Here is a 20,196-nt window from a genome sequence, read left to right as displayed (position 1 = left end):
GGATTGTGCGTTGTTTGTCATTACATGTCAGCCCTGTGATCGACTCGCTTCCTTTCCAGGATGTACCCCACCTCTTGCCCAATGTCAGCTGGGATAGCCTCCAGCCCCTTATACCTCCCTGTGACCTTCAGAGGAGCGAATGGATGGATGGATGAAATAATTGTAGTGGCTGTGACCACGTTATTAACTGGTGCTGTGAGATTTTACCTTAACCCCACTTGTTCACTTCCCTCTCTCACATTCCCCTGTCTTCCTCAGGTCCTTGGCACTCCATCTGAGGACACCTGGCCAAGTGTTTCCTCCTTGCCTCACTTCAAACCAGGTGAGACCTTTTGAATGACACAAACATGCTTACTTACATCCTTACTACATGGAATAATCATCAATTATTCATCCCTAGAGCAATGCAAATAATGGTGTAAGAAGTAGCATGGTGCCATGCTGCTTTAAATGCTGTGTATGAAGCCTATTTCCCCCCAACTTTGCATATGCTGAACTGTTAGCATGGAACCTACCTTATCAACTGCTTTGCTGTTCTTAGTAAGGTCATTTTAACATTTAATTAAAGATTTAAAAAGTAAATATTGCACATAGCCTTTTGTGGAAATAATTGTTCAACATTATGGAAAAATAGTATTTAGAGTATAGAAAGAAAATTTGCTCCAAGAATCTTTTGAACCAGGACAGTGAACACCTGAGGTTTAGGCTCTATTCTACAACCTGTGAACCATCAGGTACTTGACTATAAACTCAGTAACCTGACCATCACAAACAACCAATGGGGCAGTCTCTCTCTGCTCCATGTTAATGCAGCAGCAGCAGCATCAGGAGTGGGGGTGGCAGCTCTGCCAGGGTAGCCATGCCCTCTGGGAGCTCATTAGGGCTTTTTAGAGGGAACATGAATAGAGACTGCAGATTAGTGTTGGAGCCGATGGAGGGAAGAAGAGCTGGAGTGGAGGAGAGGGGACAGGCGAGGACGGCCATAAAGAGCGTTAGAATAATGTTGCGGGGCAGCGAGGCAGCACAGAGCTATGTGACCCAGCCTCCTATCTCCAGTGGCCAATTAGGGACCAACTGGGGTGACCCTCGTGGTCACACACGTACACAACACATACAAATGTAATCTCTGGTCCCGTGGCCATGGAGACAGTTGGCTCTTGTTAGCCTCTCACACACTGGGTTGAACAGATGTGCAGCTGTCTGAGCTGCAAACACACACACACACCCGGTGTTTGCCTTCAAGCATTGCATTTGTTTATATGGTGTCTGCAGATCTGATCTTGTTGTTATCAACATACATAGAAGGAATGAGATGATCAGGTTAAATGTAACCACATGTAGGTTTTCATAAAGCAGCGTAAAGCCTCACAGTGCACAGAGTATCATATAATCAAGCAGGGAGATCATGAAGGATTGTAACCAGAGGGGGAGAATGATGAAAAACTTATAGTAACAGAATCATAATCAGCTGGTAGCTCTTCAGAGTAAAATTCCCTGGAGGTTACATTATGGTAAGAATAAAGGTCATTCATTTTTCTTTAATTGTCTCTCTGATGGTTAATTATTATTCAGAGGCTAATTTCTGAGGACATGCAAGCAAAATACATTTTATTGTATTTCTAAGTTTGTTTTGTTCTTGTTTAATTCTTCTTTTGGTTCTAAACATTATTGTCTTGGGTTCTTTGTTACATTTCATCAAACTGCTTAGTCGTTTTTTTTTGTGACCAAACGTCATCCAAAATTAAGAAGGTCAGATTCTTAGCCCCGTTATACATCACAATACACATGTACTTTTATCTTTGAATCTTCTATTTGAATGTACTTCAAACGCAGCTAGGGAAGGACAACACGTTATGTAAGGAAAGTGCCAGGAGTACTTCCCTTATTAACCTGTTGGTGTGTTTATCAGCAGATCATTAAGTATCTTCTCAATTAATGATGAATAAATTGTTTTGCTGATGTTCACAACAGGAAGTTATTAAGTTAAGGGGAGCACCTTTTAAATGGTTAGAGTAAACAGTTTTTGACTATCTACACTGGTAGAGTGGTGCAATGAAATCATCAGGTCATGCGGACCCCTGAACCCTGCATACTGGAAGTGCTGGTTGTGTGTATCAGTGAGTACTGGCCCACATTGAGCACTGCACTGGAAATATATTATTCTGTATTTATTTTAGTATATATCTTTGACCTTAAGTAATTTGTGGTAAAGGGTTAGGGTTAGGGGTTGGAACCTTTATTACATCCTAATATCTTCACATTTATTTTCACAAACGTAGCTTTGTCAATTGTTAGTTTGACAGGACCAACAAAATGCAACACCTTGTGGAGCCTGCGTTGAACTGCAGATGGCAGTATAGCAGCAGGAAGAAAACCTACTGAGCTCATGTTTCCAAAGCAGCCTGAGCTCCTCTGAGCTGACTGTTATCTGCACACTTTTCCAAAACCCAGTGACTATATCACTCCTCTTCTCATGATTCATCACACTTCATCATCACTTCTACATGCATAATACTTTCCCCTTGTTTTTTTTTTTCACTCCAGTCTTTGCAATACATCATTAAAGTTTGGATCTCAGTCATGTCCGTGTGGCTGGACCTCAGAGTGGAGGCAGCACTTATTTTTCACATTTCTGTGGTTGTGAAAAGACTCTACACATTCTTCCCCACTTCTTGTCATATCTTGCTTTAACTCCACTCTACCGTCAAACTGCTTTTACAAGGCATTCAGAGCTGGACACATTTTGCCTTTATATCTAATCTTTATCACTTCATCACTATTATCAGTGATGGATGAGTTCAACTTGATCATGACAGTCTCATTGGTTTGGTTTTGTTATTAAACAGAACACAGTATAAGTTTATATAAAGATAATGCAAACACTAATATAAAAGTTAGTATGAAACCCAAACATACAATGTTTAACAGATGAATATAAAAGGTGAATGTGGCAGACATCTCTCATGAATCAAATAGTTCAAAAAGTACCTCCACCAAGGACCATCTGTGACCTTATGAAACCACATTTAAATTCACTAGATCCAGATTTTTGGGGGATCTGCACCAAATTACACACACGCTTAAATATCAGTCCCCTAAACATGCCTGATGTTTATCGTCAAAATCCATTATTTAATAGTTACACCATTGTCCGTCCAGTAGTTTTTGCGTAATCGTGTGAATCAACAGAGAAACAAACAAAACGAAAATATAACTTCCTTGTCAGAGTTCATAAATGTTTATTTAACCGACATCAAGATCTTGTTTTTAAGAGAGATACAGTTTAACATTATAGACAGACCCAATTCAAACATGTATGCTCACTGCAGAAAACAACTGCAGGTGACATTTCAATGCTTGTTTTAGATATTAAATTTAAAATTTGAATGTTATGCTAATGCTAATATAACATTTACTGTAATTCAATCAGGTGTTTTTAAACAAGTTTTTCCGGTGTGTTGTATTTTGATGTGATCACACAGCGAGTGCAGCTTCACAGATACATCATACACTGCTGCTATAAACACATCAATCCCACCTTTTCCAATGATGGACTTGGGGGGGGGGGTTGTGATATATTTACCTATATTGAAGCACAGTGTCGGGTTGAGTTACAGGCTGAGGGAGATGCAGACATCAGATCATTCAAATCATGGCCTGCAGATATCAAACATAACCTCAGATGTATTATTTTACATCAAATACATTCTTCTAACACTGGATTTTGTATCAACATTTATTTGGTATGCAAATTGAGAGAATTAAATGTAATATGAAGACCAAAAAGCTGAAAAGTACATGTATTATTATGGGATTTACTCACTCACATTACAAATACTAAACGCACACACCGATTGTATGTTGTTTTCATAATGGCATTGGTAATGGCTCAATCTGACTTCATGGTAGGAGCCATGTGAGGACTCTGTCTGGCAGCCTTTACCTCTGTCACCCAGGGACCTGTGGTCAGTTCAGGCCGGTCCTGGCACTGGGCTGGGTGACTGGACCCACTGTTGAGTAGCTGGCAGACTGGAAGTTGACGCTGACAGACAGTTGGATGGCCGGCTAGTCGGATTAGGCTGGCAGTGTAAGAGGTGGGCTAACTCGCTGGGTGGCTGGCTAGCTTGTATGGAAGCTGGTCAGTTGGCAGCTCAGCTTGACAGTGTGTCCACATGGCCGTTTTGGCCGAGACGGAGAGAACAGTGCAGCATAATAAACATAGCGGTGGAAATATGGAGAAACTACCTCACAGAACTCCTCTCATGAATGTGACAATTTAATGTGGACTGGTTTTGAAAGAGATGTACACAGCTCCCAGTGTAGCATTTCTCAATTCATATATGCCACCCATCAATTTCACCAACTTATACATGAAGCAACAAGCTGTTAAGTCTTTGATAATTGGTTTGTATGACAATGAGACACGTTCTTTTACAGCAGACATTTCATTTTGTGGCAGCAGAATGTGTTAAAGGGGACATAGCATGCCCATTTTACCACAAGTTGATATGGTTCCTTGGGGTCTTAATGAAATGTCTGTAACATACCACAAGGATCATATAAAACAGCACCCTTTTTACCCTGTATAAAACAGCCCTCCACAGAGTGACCTGTTTTGAGTGCCTGTTCCTTTAAATGCTAATGAGCCAGCTCCCCCTCTCCCCCCTCTCCCCCCATGATTTTAAACATATAAATTACATATTTTATATGATATAAATTATCAAATATGCATCCCATACTTTGTATTCCCCTTGTTGTCCTGGAGTTTTAATTTTCCCAATCACATAATTAAATGTCCCCCTCTGCCCATCCACTACAAGCACACAAGCAGACAGACAGAGAGAGAAAGAGAGGTGGGGGGGGGGGGGGGCTATGAAGACCATCATTTACCCCCGAACCCCGACATTCAACGGGTACAACAACAAGCGGAGAAAGCAGAATCGCGGGCTGACCTTATATATACAGTCTATGGGGCTGACCAGCGGAGAAATGCTCGTCCCGTGTGAACAACCAGGCGCTGCGTGCTGGAGAACGGCGCGCTTCCTCGCCGGCGCTTCCGCGTCCGGTGTACCCCGGCGTAACTACTGTAACCCGGCGAACTACTAACTAACTACTGTGTAACTGTACCGGTAACTACTGTAAGGCATACAGCGAGCTGAACACTGCGGAAGTCTTCCACACAGCTGGCAGTGTGGAAGACCGCTGCGAGGCAGCGCAGCGCCGTTCTCAAGCGCGCAGCCGCCTGGTTGTTCACACGGGACGAGCATTTCTCCGCGCTGGTCAGCCCCATAGACTGTATATATAAGGTCAGCCCGCGATTCTGCTTTCTCCGCTTGTTGTTGTACCCGTTGAATGTCGGGGTTCGGGGGTTACAGTAGCGCTGAACACTGCGGAAGTCCTCCACACTGTTGGCTGTGTGGCGCTGACACAAATTCCAGCTCACGCACGGGAGAGCGAGCGGTCGCGGGGGGGGTGGGCCAAGACCATGTAGGGAGACTTCCAGTTCCTTGTTACGACACAATACCCAGGAAGCGCAATCGAGTCGCTCAAGCATGACGTTTCTGACTTAGAGGAACTATAACAAAACGCGCGAGTGTTTTTTCCCCAGAGTTTTTGGGTTGGTAGACATGCCAGATACCCACATTAACCTGTAGAAGCACTAACAAAGTGGAATTTGCATGCTATGTCCCCTTTAATAATTACCCAGTAAGGTGCGTTAGGGTTAAAACAATGCAAATACAAGTTTATTGTAAGACAAACCAGTTCAAATGGAAACAGATGAGAAAAGATGGAGGATATTTGATGCTCAAACAGGAACATTTTGTCTCTTCTTCAAATAGTTTCCATCGTTTAGTTACATAAAGACCAAGATGACATGTGATCATTAAAGAATGAATAAAAGCTTTAACATTTGGCATGGTGTCCTCCTGATGGGCTCCCCCTGCAGCACATGTGTAACTGTAATGTGATGAGATAAATGCACAGGAGGGTAAGTTCACACACTTTCTTCATTATGTGTTTGCTCTCATTCCAGATCGCTTTACAGTGTACAGTGCTAAGAAGCTCAGACAAGCGTGGAATAAGTAAGTTCTCACCCTTCATATTTTGTGTGTGTGTGTGTGTGTGCGTGCGCGTGTGCGTGCGTGCGTGTGTGTGTGTGCGTGCAAGCGTATTAATGTTTGTGCATTTATTGTTAAACCCAGAACGGGGTGCTGTAACTGATAGAAACACTATTACCACCATTGCTGTCTTCAAAGTCAAACTCCTGTGTGAACTTACTCTTAACACACTTTGTACAGCTCACATGTTCTTCCACTAACTCACAGGCTTCCTGCAGAGTCCAAATGTGAGGCTCCACATGCGACATCTTATGTAGATGGTAGAAAAAGGGCACGGTGGTTCAGTCTGGGGCTTCTACTAGAAGTGTGCCACTGTTTGCTCTTGGCTTACATCTGGAGGGGAAACCACAGAGAGGGAGGGGGAGCATGTCTCTCTTCCACAGGGAAATTAAAAGCAGGACCACGCAAGTGATGCATATAAAACTCCAGTTATTGAGTCAGTTCAGTGCAGCTGCCACAGGTGGTTCCCATCACACAGCACGGATAAGACCTTGGTTCCTCGAGTGATTTAGAATATTATCAAATGTCTTCTGTGTTCTTAATCCGTGAGTAAGATGCTACACCTGTAAACTTGAAGTTAAAATTACCAATGACCACATAAAACTGACCCTAATGAGCTTAACACTCTATCGTCATATGAATCAGCATCTCAGTAATCTCAGGTTGTGTTCCTCGTCCCAGGCCGAGAATCGTTCAGCCTTTAGTTGAGAAGATTGAGGGTTTTGATGTTATCCTTTGAATGGAGTCATCTGATCAATATATCTGAATTAAGGAGTTTTAAAAAGTAGCTGCTGTTAGTAATGGTAAAAGGCATTAGAATCAGAATCAGGGTTTATTGCTAAGTAGGTTAACACACAAGGAATTTGCTGTGGTGTGTTTGTGCAAGCAAAAATGCAAAATATTAAAATTACAACATATTGCACATTCTTTTTTCTAGTGTTAATAATTATAAACACTAGAAAGGGATTGTGGCAGTATGATAGATATTTATAATTTGAAGCAGTACTGTTATTGGCCACGGAAAGTTCACATTCACAGCTGGGGACATTTTAAATCTTTTTTTTTGCACAAAAACTTCAATGCAATGATTTATGTTAAATCATTGCATTAAAACTGTCTCAACAGTATTTTAATGTTGTGGCAGATAACAACGTTCTTACTGTCCTGCAATAACTAACAATTAATTTATGACTCAACAACTTTTTGAAGAAATTGTACTTTCTCTATTCTTGTTGTTCTGGGTTTGTACCCTCATGGTTGAATGCACTTATTGTAAGTCGCTTTGGATAAAAGCGTCAGCTAAATGAAATGTAATGTAAAAATGTAACAACTGAAAATTACTCAACAATTATAGCTGTCTGACTCACTGGATGTAGAAAAGCCTGGTGTTTATTTTTGGAAGCAATTGATCCATTATAAGAAGACATTCTGCTCTTGAGTTCTAACACGTTGGTACATTGCTGTCTTGCGGCAGCAGAAAGTGGTTTTTCCAACAGATAGTTTCATTAGTTAAAGGCTAAATTTTAATAAACATTATCAACGGGTGGGTGCACAACACGTGTGCACAGAGATGATCCAATCATGGGTCAAGTGAAACCTTTTCCTCTGCAGAGAAGTGTTTTCTCTCACTATCTCGAAAATCGGCCCTTATAATATTAATCCACCAGTGTGCAAGTGCACCTGGCTCTTACAGAGAATGGGAGCTGATTGGTTTTGTGCACGTTATGCCCCAAAACACAGCCATGACTCATTTAGTGACTAAATGCAACCCTCATGCACCATGCACCTGGCACAGCCACTTTCTTCACAGTTAGACCAAAAAACAAAAGTGGATTTGGACACGTGCTAAAATCAGTCACGCCATGAACTTTGGACCCTGAGCTTAGATCCTGAGAGCTGTGTGATGGAGCTTTGATCAAACAAAGATGCCACTTTCCACCGAGGTGAGGGGACAATACAGGCAGCTTGTTCTGCCTCACCTCTCCCTGGTCCTGTTTGTGGTATGAAGAAGCACTCGCCATGCACCAGTGAGGAAGGAATGCTTTTCTCTGCAGTGAATGTGTCATCACCTGGAGCTGTCTGATAGTTTCAGTAGATACCATCCATCATACCGCAGATGTGCTCTTATTCACTCAAGCTAGCTGACCACAAAGGCAGCACGGAATGTGCACACACTGCACCAACAGCTTTCAGAGACCAACATGCTCATCTCCACGTGATCTCACACCTGCACTTATTTAGACGCCTTGTTAATCCATCCACACAGGAGGATTTATATGTATATAACTTTCCTCTAGTGCTGTCATTAGACCAAAATACATGAAAGAGTTAGAAGAGGAGTTAATATCTTCTTTGAATTGGGAACATTCATGTTTCCCAGCAGATGATCCCTTCCTTCATCCATACTCACTGGCCTTAACTGCCATGTTTTTGCTTTAGTGCAGGGATGGGGAACATTATACATGCAATTTTAACCTTTCCTATTTTCAGTATTGTTTCTATAGTAGGGATTTTCTTATTGATATAAAGAACTTTGTGATTTTGTGTAAGTTGCCATACAATTAAATTAAACTACCAATACTAACTATACTGTATCACACTAACCCAATATAATGGCTGGAACAACCTCTCTTTGGCTGATGTCAGATGGTAGTGATGATGATGAGGATGATCATAATGATGATGAGGAGGATGCTATAAACACCTGCACCTTGAATCAACCTCTTTGTATGAAAGGGGCTTCATAAATTGAATTGCTTTGCTTTACCTGGTGGTTTTATCCACCTTTGTATAGAGCCCTGCATGCCTTGCAAAGACAGTCCAGCCGTGCATGAAAATGTCCGTTTGGCCTGTATTTGTTATGTCTATTGTTCCATCACAGGCCAGAAGGAACCAGGGGATTATCTGTTGAGTCTTTCCATTTTTTTTTTACATCTTGTAACATATCACCAGCCTTTGACTTAGATCTTGGAATCTCAATGTCATGCCTCAACAAAAGAGGATAGTTCTAAAAAGTACAATATAATTCAACTCATTGCAATAACAGATGCATGTTGATACATTAATACAGAACTTTTAAAGTAAATGGTTAGTGATAGATCGGACTGAACCACCTCAAAGGGTGGTCCCTCTCCCAACTGAATCGTTTCACAGCCACTAGTTTGTCTTTAAACTTTGCGGTGGAGTTCCACAGAATATCCCAGCCGTGTGAGAGAGAGGCTAGAAGAGGCCCTGATGGACTTTGTTAACTTTATCCCTGCCTCTTTGCTGAGTGGCGATGATGAGCTGAACTGAGATTTATCCTCCCTCTGTCTCTTTGCTGATAAGTTGAGTCGAGATCCCTATTGAGAGCCATGGGAGTGTCTGTCAGAGAGCTTGACTAGGGAGCCAGCCATGAGAAGCCTGCAGAACATGAGAAGCACTCTGAGTGCTCTGCGCAGCGGGCCGGCGAGCTGCGCTGAATAACATCATGTTTATTTAATGCAGTGGATGCCTAATTACTGACTGAATTTGTTGCTCTTCTTTTTTTTTCAATCTTTTTTTCCCCCTCAGCGCTGCTAGGTAGGGCTGGTTCAGGAGTTCAGTGACTCCCAGAACAAACGCACTTCACACACACACACACACACACACACACACACACACACACACACACACACACACACACATGTTCGCATAGAGTTCCTCATTCCTCATGTCTTGGTTCCTGCTTTAATGAACGCCTCTTGTTTCTTATGGTGACCTAGTCATCAAACTCGAGGTGTAACCGTGTGTGTGTGTGTGTGTGTGTGTGTGTGTGTGTGTGTGTGTGTGTGTGTGTGTGTGTGTGTGTGTGTGTGTGTGTGTGTGTGTGTGTGTGTGTGTGTGTGTGTGTGTGTGTGCGCGTGTGTGTGTGTGCGCGCGTGTGTGTGCTCCTTTGTATGTGTGTGTCAGAGAAGTGTTTTTCCTCTTGAGTCAGCAAACCTAGAACATAATTAAAAAGCTTATTTTTTTTGTTGTCAGCAGCTCTGTGAATTGGAGAGAATAATTTGTTTTCTCAGAGGGATGAATGAATGGAAAGAAGGTTATTCTATATTTTATTTGGATGAAAGGGAAGCAGTGGTTCCTTGGGTCATACTCGGTTTAAAGCCTGTAAGACTAATCACCATTAGCGTGTGTGTGTGTGTGTGTGTGTGTGTGTGTGTGTGTGTGTGTGTGTGTGTGTGTGTGTGTGTGTGTGTGTGTGTGCGTCTGATGGGTGTATACTGTATTACTGTATGTATACATGTGTCTGTGGTCACTGTATCTGATAAAGTGTGCTGGTGTGTGGCAGGTTGGGTTACGTGGACCATGCTGAGGAGTTGGCCTCCAGATTCCTCCAGTGCTTCCCAAAGAACCGCCTGTCAGCCCAGGCAGCGTTGAACCAGGAATACTTCAGTAACCTTCCACCACGGCTCTGGGAGCTGCAGGACAGTAAGTCCCCCAGCGCACTGAACACTGTCACTCTCACACCTGTCTGTGCTGACAAGTTGTAAAGCCAGGTGCCGCTTTGTTTCTTCTGGATTGTCAGTTTTTTTTTTTTGCAGGTATCAGGATGTGAGAAACTCTAAATGGAAATAATCCGTCATAATATGATGCTACGTGAAGTTTGATGCTGCTTTATTCAAAATAGTGTTCACAGGTCATCATACGTAAATGATCATAATACTATGGTTAAGGTGCACCTCACGTAGGGGTCGACCCAGGGGGACAAAAGCGGGGCTGCAAGCGAAAGACACTGCATGAGGCCGAGGCCGGTTCATGCTGGTGTTTTAGAAACAGCAGTTAGTTATTGTAGGTGGGATCAGTGATCTGAGCCGCTCATCAACACACTCATCAGATGCAGCAGCAGCAGTGGATGTGACACATGAGCTCACACATCCTCATTCTGTGAGTGATAACTTTGACAGATTTTTTTAGATTCAGGCACAACTTACTCTTCTGAAAACATCACTGTGTTGACAGCAAATAAACAATTATAATTCTACTTAGTAATCATAGAAAATATGTGCTCCTTCTTTATTACTGCAGAGAAGAAGAGAATCATTATTTTGAAGTTTTCCTCAGTATGAAAGCAACACAGGGATGGTTGTCTTTATGTACACGAGCAGCATAAGTGCCATATATAGAATTGTTTGTTTGTTAAAGAATTAAACAATATCTTGCTTTGCACTTCACAACATTTAGTTTTTTTTTTGTAATTTAGGTGATTCATTTCAATAGCAAGTTGATAGAAAAATAGCTGATGTTCAATGACTCGCTGGAATCTGCACATTAGCTCTAGATAATTAAACTCAGAGAACAACTAAGGCTGCCTGGAAGGTTGTTCAGAACAACCCAAAGAAATATGTCAACTCTGATATGTTCACACTCAAAGCCAGAAGCATTCAAGTTGAAGAGGCATCCTAACGCAAACGGGTTGGCCTCCTGGTTTAAGATGATACAACAAAAATGCTGCGACGCCGGCAACTTCTTTGACCCAGTGTCAGTTTAGATTTTTCATTCAAAGCTTTGAAAACCTGTGTCGAACTTCCCTGAACGCTCTCAGGAACTCCAAGAGGGAGTTTTGCTTGGACTCAGCGATCTACTGATTACATTTTGTAATGATCAAATACTGTGACCTCACAGAACAGGTTTTTAGCCTAAGAATCAAATACCTCAAGCAAACTTCCAGGGAAAACCTTCAAATTTGGCAAAAACAACCACTTGGACTCAGAGATAAAGTTATTAGAATGTGCAGCTCAAAGTAAACATTTTGTGAACCCAATTTATGAGGAATGCCTGGAAGGAATTTCATTACATTTTGGCACAAACATTTATTCAGACTCAAGGGTGACCTGATTAGAGTTTGGTTGTCAAAGGTCATATTTTTTTCAAATATTACACAAATCTTTGTCTCAAAATTTGACCTGATTAGAATTTATACTAAAAAGTTCAAGGTCACCGTGACCCCACATCACACATTTGCGAGCACAACTCAAGAATGTGTACGTTATGTCGGCGGAAAACTCTACAATAACACCTTTTGATAAATTCCTTCATAGTCTTCACTGTATATATTAGATGAGTCTGGACTGAAATTTGACTGTAAGGTGGAGACATATATCCACGAGGCAGTAATTCTATTCTCGCTCTGACTCTCCCACTCTCTCTCCTTTTCTTGCTTTGACTCCCCCTCTCTCCTTTGTGTTTTTCTTCTTTTTTTTTTAGCTCCCTCAGCTCCACTGGATCTTACAGCATCCTCCTCTCTCTCTCTCTCTCTCTCTCTCTCTCTCTCTCTCTCTCTCTCTCTCTCTCTGTCTCTCTCTGTCTCTCTTTGTAAAGGAGGCAGCGAGCAGTGACCTGGGGTTGGCTTGTTTTTGTTCACGCAGAGAAAGCCTGTCTTATTATGTGGATGCCGGTGGGACAGTGAGCTCAGCCGCTGCAACATGCTCAGTTTGATTTTCTATCTTCCTGAGTTGTTGTTTGCCCAGAGCTACAGCACACTGAGGCATTCTTTAAATAAGAGCCCCGACTCCAAAAAAAAAAAAAAGCACAGTACCTTAAAAACACCCATCTTAGCTTTCAACATCTTCAGTTTAGAAGCACATTGGTATTAATAGTGGTTTCTCAGTGTACATTATGGTTGTGCCGAGGCTTTAGCCACAACTTTACAGTGCGGCTGTATTTCAATTAATGCTACAGAATTGGGTTATTACATGACAGCATGTCAGAGATGACTGCATATCCATATCATTTGACAGGCAACACATACATGCATACATAACCAATCCCTTAAGCTGTTATTCATTAGTGGAGTGAAAAGCCCGCTCAGCAGACCTGACTGTGCTGCCACTGACATGGTGGTAATTTTAATGGGAGAATTCCATTTTTAATTCCCCCCGATTAGGATTTTTCAGCATTATTAATCCCGTTATCAGCACCCAGCAGGTTGTCATGTCTGAAAGCGGCGGTCACTGAGAGAGAGGGGGAGAAAAGAGAGATGGCTCATTTTGATTCTTGTCATGCTCGCTCGCTCGCTCACTCTTTCCCTCCCCGCTCTCTTTATCGCTCTTTCTCTCTCTCTCTTTCTCTCTCTCTCTCTCTGACGCTCTCCTTTCTGCATGCACATGTGACACAGCAGCAGAATCACTGAGGGGAGAATGGGAGGGAATTAAAAAAAGTTTCCTGAAATGAGGACAAGAGTGGATAAACATAAAGTATCCTCCATTCCCTCTGTGTGTGTGTGTGTGTGTGTGTGTGTGTGTGTGTGTGTGTGTGTGTGTGTGTGTGTGTGTGTGTGTGTGTGTGTGTGTGTGTGCGTGTGCCTCTTGCAAACGAGTGTCAAAATGATACAAAGTGAGATATGAATGTGAGATAAAGAACTGGCTAATTACTCCAGTTCTATTTGGCTACAACCACAGCATAGTAATCAGGTTCCTGCAGCAGAAAAGACTGGGGCCAAAGGGAAAACCGCTCAGTAACAGCACACTGCTCTTTATTTCACTCACCCTGTAGTTGAATATAATATAATATTATATATACTTTCCAGTTAATGTTCCCTTTATCCGTATAGAAATGACCAGAGTGTTGTCTGTGGCCCACTGTGCACTCTATTGTCATGTGTATCGTGGATTTATCCAGACAATACCCAGACAGATTACAGGGAACAATGACAGAATTACTGAGACAATAGAGCTCCTGAGGTTGCTGGAGCTGTGAGGGTTGGATTGTGACATTTCTAATTTGATTTCAGTGAGAGTGTGTGTGGGTGTCTGGCAGTGGAAAAAGTGAGAGCGAGGGCCTCGGAAAAGAAAAAAAAAAACCCTCCTGCTTCTCTGGACTCGCAGAGAGATTTATGTGTATTATGGAAGTGGAACAAAGTGTTTAGACAGAGCAGTTCTCCTCCAGTTCTCTTGGCAAAACCCACTGTCTTAACTTCCAAACTAGAGAAGAGGCTGTGCTCCTTTCAGAACAGATCCAGTGTGTGAATCCATTTGCCCCAACTGGCATTTGTGATTTGCTAAGTAAACAGCTTTATATCCTAATTGTTTCACTGGTTCTGGTAGTGTTGACTCTAAACTATCATTTCATATCTGTTTATTGTAATAACTTTATAAGAAAACTCAGGTTTTCCAATACGTTGGCTTGCTGAATAGCTCTGAATATGACAAAACCCATTAGGGGTGTGCATCTCTCCTTTATAGGACAATCCAATAGATACTATTTAATATGGAACAACCTGATGCAATACAATGCACTCTGATCAACTTGTTTAATGTAGACATTAATTTGCAATTTATTAGAATAAACCAAATAAATACTAAATAGTATTTTAGTATTTTTTCTTACTCGTTGCCTTACCTAAGCAGATAGTTAGGGGGAGAAATATCTAAAAAAGAAAATGCTTGCTAGTACAGTTGAACAATGATTAGAATTTTTGTAAAATCCTATTTGCTTATATAATGAAACACAGAACACGTTTGACAGCCATTGTCACAACTCATCAAACACAGATATGATAACATTATTTATGATGTCCATAGAGGATAAATGTTCATAAATCAGCATCTGAGAAAAAACAGTATCTTTATTTCCAGAACTTGGATGAGAATCATTGTTATTATCATTATTTTTGCCAATGAATAATAAGTAAGGACAACAAAGAATGAGTAGACACTGCCTGTTGGACAAACAACAACATGTTTTTATGTATTTATGAAGGAGAGTATTTTAAACGGCCTGGTTTATAGAATATAAGAATATAAGGAATAACCTAAAGCAAGAGAAAGGTTAGTGCAGGTTTTGGGGGGGGGCACAGGTTTAGAAGTTAAGTTATATCATTAGAAAGAATCTAGAATGGGCTGACCCATCCGCTATAAGGTCAGTACGTATACCACATAGCCACAAATGCCCTGAGCACTGAGTCTTGGTCAGACATTAAAGGTGCAGGTCAGTCTGTCATGATTCTGCCCTCTGAACTATTGAGACTGTTTTCGACCCAAAGTTATTCTGTTGTTCTGTTGTATGGATCTCTTATATTAGACATCTTTTCCTTGTGTTTGGATTTTTATTCTGTTTTGGTGTTTGCACTCTGTTTACTCCGTTTCCTGTTTTATTTTGAAAATGTGCTCCTTGTGTTTCCTGTTTCCTGTCCTTGTGATCATCTGCACCTGTTCCTGATGTGTTTCACGTGTTCAATTACCCTGCCTGCCTTGTGTGTGTGGCCTCTGTGCTTCCCTTTGTTTTTGTCAGTTTGTCTGTTTACACGTGCTTTTCCCCCATGGTCCGGTTCTGGTTTCCTTTATGGATTTACCTGTTGTTTCTTTGCTGATTGCTGTTTCATTGTAAGACTCTTTTGTCTTGTTCATTTTTCACATTAAATTACCAATCAACGACCAATCTTCCGTGACTGCATTTGGTTCCTCTTAGGGCTGCTGCACGCTAGAAGATTTCCAACTTTTGACCGATTTTAAAAACTTGTTTGACCACAGACATAGATTTCATTCTTTTTGGGAATATTCCACAGAGAAATGTTGCATAATGTGTTTTTTTTTTCTGCAACTTAAAGTTGTTCTTACATTTGGCGTCATGGAGGCGGAAAGTACACAAACATTGTCTGAATTTATATTAGGTCCAACCATTCAGCCTCTCCTGCTGCTACGATCTGCTGCTCTGATTCTTCAAATTGTGGTTGTTTTAGCAATATCTTAATGTTCTATAATCAAAAAGCAAATGAGCAATGTTAAAATGTTACATGTAGCAATTTCCAATAACTACTTATGACAAAAATATTGCAACTCTGAAGACTTTTGAATAACGATCTCTATATTTAACAGCTCCCTTGAAAATGTCAGCGTACGCTCTCCTGATCCGCTTGCGTCTTCTCCCCCTGCAGTGTCTTCTATCTTCACTGTACCAAATGTCAAGCTGCAGACAGAGAGCGGGGACAGCATACAGGTGTGTGCACGGAGGAACAGTCATGGAAAAGCTTCCTCTGGCAGCAAACACTGACCTGAGGCAGTATCCTGCACATGACTGCCTGACAGGTATGTGTTCATTACCATGCAAGAAGCACACACAAACACTATGCAGCTGCTGCAGCAGCACACAGAGAAAATGAAACGAGCAGCAAACCTGAGGTGAAAATGTAATGAACTGAGATGTTGACTGGTTCAGCACAACAAAACTACTGCATGCCCTTGAAATCAATATAAGTTAAGTCTTTTGTTACTCTGCACCACATAGCAGCACAAGCAGGGGGTTGTCTTCCCCCCTGTTCGTCAATGTTGTGTTTGAACAGATTCATACTAAACGTTGGTGGGAGTTTATCTCCAGATTCCGAACCTTCAAAGCTGATTGGGGAAAGCTCAAGGTCAACAAAAATATATATATATACAAATAATAGACAATCTCAGTCTTATATTGTTGGTGGCTGTGGTGAGTTAGAGCTGCTCATCCACTAAACTGAAGGTCGGCGGTTTGATCCCAAGCTACTGAACCAAAAAAAATCCCCCTGAAGGCTGTGCAGGCAGTGTAACAGTGATGTATGATGAGAAAGTGCTGCACATACTGTAGATGCACTGTGTGATTGTGTATATGAATGGGTGGATGGCACAACTGTACTTTAAAACAAGACATAAAGACTAGAAAAGATCAGAAGATTATTCCTCATAATTACGTCATATGATTATTGATTATCACCCTGAAGTCAAAATTGTGTCATGCATAGTTTAAACAAATCCATATTTACAGGTGCATCCGATAGGGACTTTTTCAACCAATAAGATTATAGACATGATCTACAGCTTGTACAAATTAAAATAATATCACTATGAAGTTAATGCCAACATGATTTAAGGCTTTTTAAGATTAAACCAATCATTCAACATCTGCTATAATTGCGACTCTAACTCAAAAGTGATCTTTGGAAGGTTTTGTTTTCCCCGGTGCTTGTGTTTTGTTGGTGGAAAGCGGCTTCTATTGGAAAATAAGACAATCCCATATTAATATTAATAAGCTATCACAGCATATGCTAGGAGTAACATCAACCACCAATTTGTGCATTGCTTTTCATGTTATATCTTAAAGGACAAATTAGTATTAAAAAGCTTATATACTACAAAACAGAGAAGCAGAACTTACAATACATATTAAATGTTAGGAAACATTCATGTTGTACTATATACCAGGAATGTACATATTTGACCATTAGCTGTGTAAAGTAGTCATGTTGAGCACTGTGTCGAGCACTTATCTGCATCCCACCAACCACCACAGTGTTTCTTTAAACACTGGCGCCATGAGATCTGTGCTTTCTGCACTGAGGCAGAGAATGCAATAATAAATGGAGGAATGGCTTTAAGTGGGTGAGGAGGGTGTCCCATTCACTGGAGGCGGGGGTCTCATTCACTGCTCGCATAAAGCCGCACTATTTGCATGTAATAAGAGGTGCAGAGGCCATGCATGGTGACAATGGCTGATCTAATGATGGACTCTGGATTGTGAGGGCCACTGTGGGGCCACAACACGGCACTGAGGACCAGATTATATCTATAATTACTGACAGGTGCAGAGCCACAGCAAGACACATCAGCTCTTCACACAGAGATCTGCAGCTTTTTAAACTATGTCCTGATGTTTCATCTACAAAGTCTGCATGCATCGTACACAAGGAGGAGGTGGAGGTTGAATACCCGGTATTTACTATTCTAGTGAATATGTTGAAGTGGGTGGCTGTGTGTGTGTGTGTGTGTGTGTGTGTGTGTGTGTGTGTGTGTGAAGGGTGGAAGTCACCCCACTGGGAGAGACGTGTCCTCTCAGCTGCTGCATTTAAATTGAAATCAGTCTCTTTGTCCCGGCCCGTCCCAGAGCCTGACAGACTGTGAGAGCTTCACCGATATCAGCCTAATCCCTGTGCACACATTCACCTTAATACACCGACAAATTGCACCAAGACACACACCAACACTATGACTGATTTTGACAATAACAATGCAGCCAATGAGAAATGGATGTGAGAACAGGGCGACAGTGTGAAAGAGGTGAATCTAAAGAGAAGGATCAGCTGAATTTACGGAGCTTTATAGAGAGTTTTAGTTAAGACCATGACTTTACTGTCCACTGCCTGCTGAGCACCAGCCAGAGACGAGCTCATGAAAATAGTGGAGCATTTAGCGGATATTCAGTCAGAAAGACCTTAATGCTGAGCACAAGTGTGTGTTCCATCACTTTCACCACATGGACTAACACCTCTCCCTAAATGAATGAAAACGATGTGTCAATAAGAAGCTGTTTGCCAAATTCATCACATCAACTTAAAAGGTGACGATGGGTCAGATTTGTGTTCACAGCTGTTTTTTGTGCAGACCCCAAATTGAAACACAAACAAAAAACGTTACTGCAGGTTTAACCAATAAAGACCTTAATCAACTGCTATGGACATAAATGCAAACATATTAATTTTGCTTTAGTTGCCAGAAACAGAAATTGGAGGAAAACCAACTAAATCCATTTGCACATGCTGAGCATTCATAAAAAAACGTTTTCCCTACTTTGTTGTTAAAAATAATATTCAGGAGGCATCTAAATGCTCTAATCTACTTGCCGCGGTAAGTGCTTTGATGTGATGCTCTGCTCTTATTATATATTTTACCGACACAACTCAGATTTGTGTCGGTCATAAAATAGACAAACTACGCCCTCAGAAATATTATGGAGGTATGCTAAAACAGATCTCTCTGCCATTTTTCCTATTGTCAACGCCGCAAGCGCAATGCATGATGGTATATATTGTTCTGCTAGTGACCATCAGTTGTACACGACTTTTCACGATGCATTGTGGGATAGAATGAGGCAACTATATATAAAAATGTAACTAAACATTCAGTGCTACAAAATGGCAAATTCATTATATAGTGGACTATATAGTGATTAGTGAGTGATTCCAGTCACAGACTAGGTTAGTATAGTTAGTAATATCACTATTAAGGAAAATAGAATAGATATAGAATTGCATTAACCAAAATATTGTTGCTATAGTTACCTATCATGCAAGATACAGTACCTCTGAGAAGTGGTCCGGACTGCAGAGCTTTAGTTTGAAGTGTGTATGTATACATTTTTAACAAGCCATTAGGAAACAAGTATTTTCCTCTGCTCTCCTGTAGCTTATATTAGATACTATAAGCACTACAAAAAATATCAAAAATATTCAACTTAATGTGTGTAAGCCTGTTCTTAAAATAGTGTTTTTCTGGTGTAGTAGAATTAGAGTTAAAGGAGGTGAGGAGAAAGGAAACAGACTAAAGGGGGGGTAGAGGGCGAGGGAATAAAAGAGGAATGGAAGCAGAGGCTTGCAGGAGCAGTGTAGGGTTTCTTTTTGTTGAGGCAACGTTGTATTATTTATAGGAGGTGGTGGAGGCAGGCTGCTTCAGACAGAGTAGAGCAAAGAAGGCGAGCAGCCCCTTTCTCTTTTGTGGGTCTATTCCCAGTGGGCAGACTTTGTGCTGGCTGGATGGCTGCCTTTGAGGAAACCCGGGCAGCTATTGAGCTGAGAGTGAAGGCTGGGCCTGACTCGCCCGCTCGGAGACACAGCAACACTGCAGCACGACAATGTCTGTCACTGCCGCGGCCAGAGAGGAAAAGAAAAGGATGCAGGGAGAGTGACAGAGGATGAGGGAATAGTGGGAGGGTCTGATTTTGGCAGGGAGGGAAAAAAAGAAAGAAAGCAAGAAAGAGGGTTTTGTGGCGAGTGAAGAGAAAGCCAGAAAGAGATAGGAGGAGTGGATTGACAAAATGGAGGCAGGGTTGGAGAAGAAAGAGGCGGAAAGGGGGGAAAAAAGGCAGGTCTCCTTTACAGTACTGCGCCGCACTGATCTATGTTTATTCATGATTATGCATTATTCACAAGATTAGCTGAGGCAACTCTTTGCCGAGGGTAGGCAACGGTTCCCCCCGTCAATCCTCTCAGTGACCACACAGTTCAACCGTGAGTCACAACAACAAGTGGGAGCCTGCTGCCCTGTCTGAGAGCATCAGCACCGTGCACTGATACTCTGTATGACAGCGTGCTCACAGTCAG

General features: G+C 41.6%; 1 protein-coding gene across 2 annotated transcripts in view; it reads left to right on the top strand.

Moving 5' to 3' along the window:
* Positions 1 to 20,196, top strand: part of cdk14 (cyclin-dependent kinase 14) — a 147,792-nt gene that overhangs the window by 96,395 nt on the left and 31,201 nt on the right. For both annotated transcript variants that reach the window (XM_034609818.1, XM_034609819.1), the window contains 4 exons: positions 259 to 322; positions 6,035 to 6,083; positions 10,429 to 10,568; positions 16,012 to 16,162. In XM_034609818.1, coding sequence (XP_034465709.1) covers positions 259 to 322; positions 6,035 to 6,083; positions 10,429 to 10,568; positions 16,012 to 16,127 — 369 coding nt within the window. In that variant the 3' untranslated portion in view covers positions 16,128 to 16,162. The remainder of the gene's footprint in view (positions 1 to 258; positions 323 to 6,034; positions 6,084 to 10,428; positions 10,569 to 16,011; positions 16,163 to 20,196) is intronic.

The sequence above is a fragment of the Hippoglossus hippoglossus genome, chromosome 16 (genome assembly GCF_009819705.1).
Source record: "Hippoglossus hippoglossus isolate fHipHip1 chromosome 16, fHipHip1.pri, whole genome shotgun sequence".
Lineage (NCBI taxonomy): Eukaryota > Metazoa > Chordata > Actinopteri > Pleuronectiformes > Pleuronectidae > Hippoglossus > Hippoglossus hippoglossus.
The sequence above is the reverse complement of the archived record's forward strand: the minus strand, read 5'-3'. Positions and strand labels throughout refer to the sequence as shown.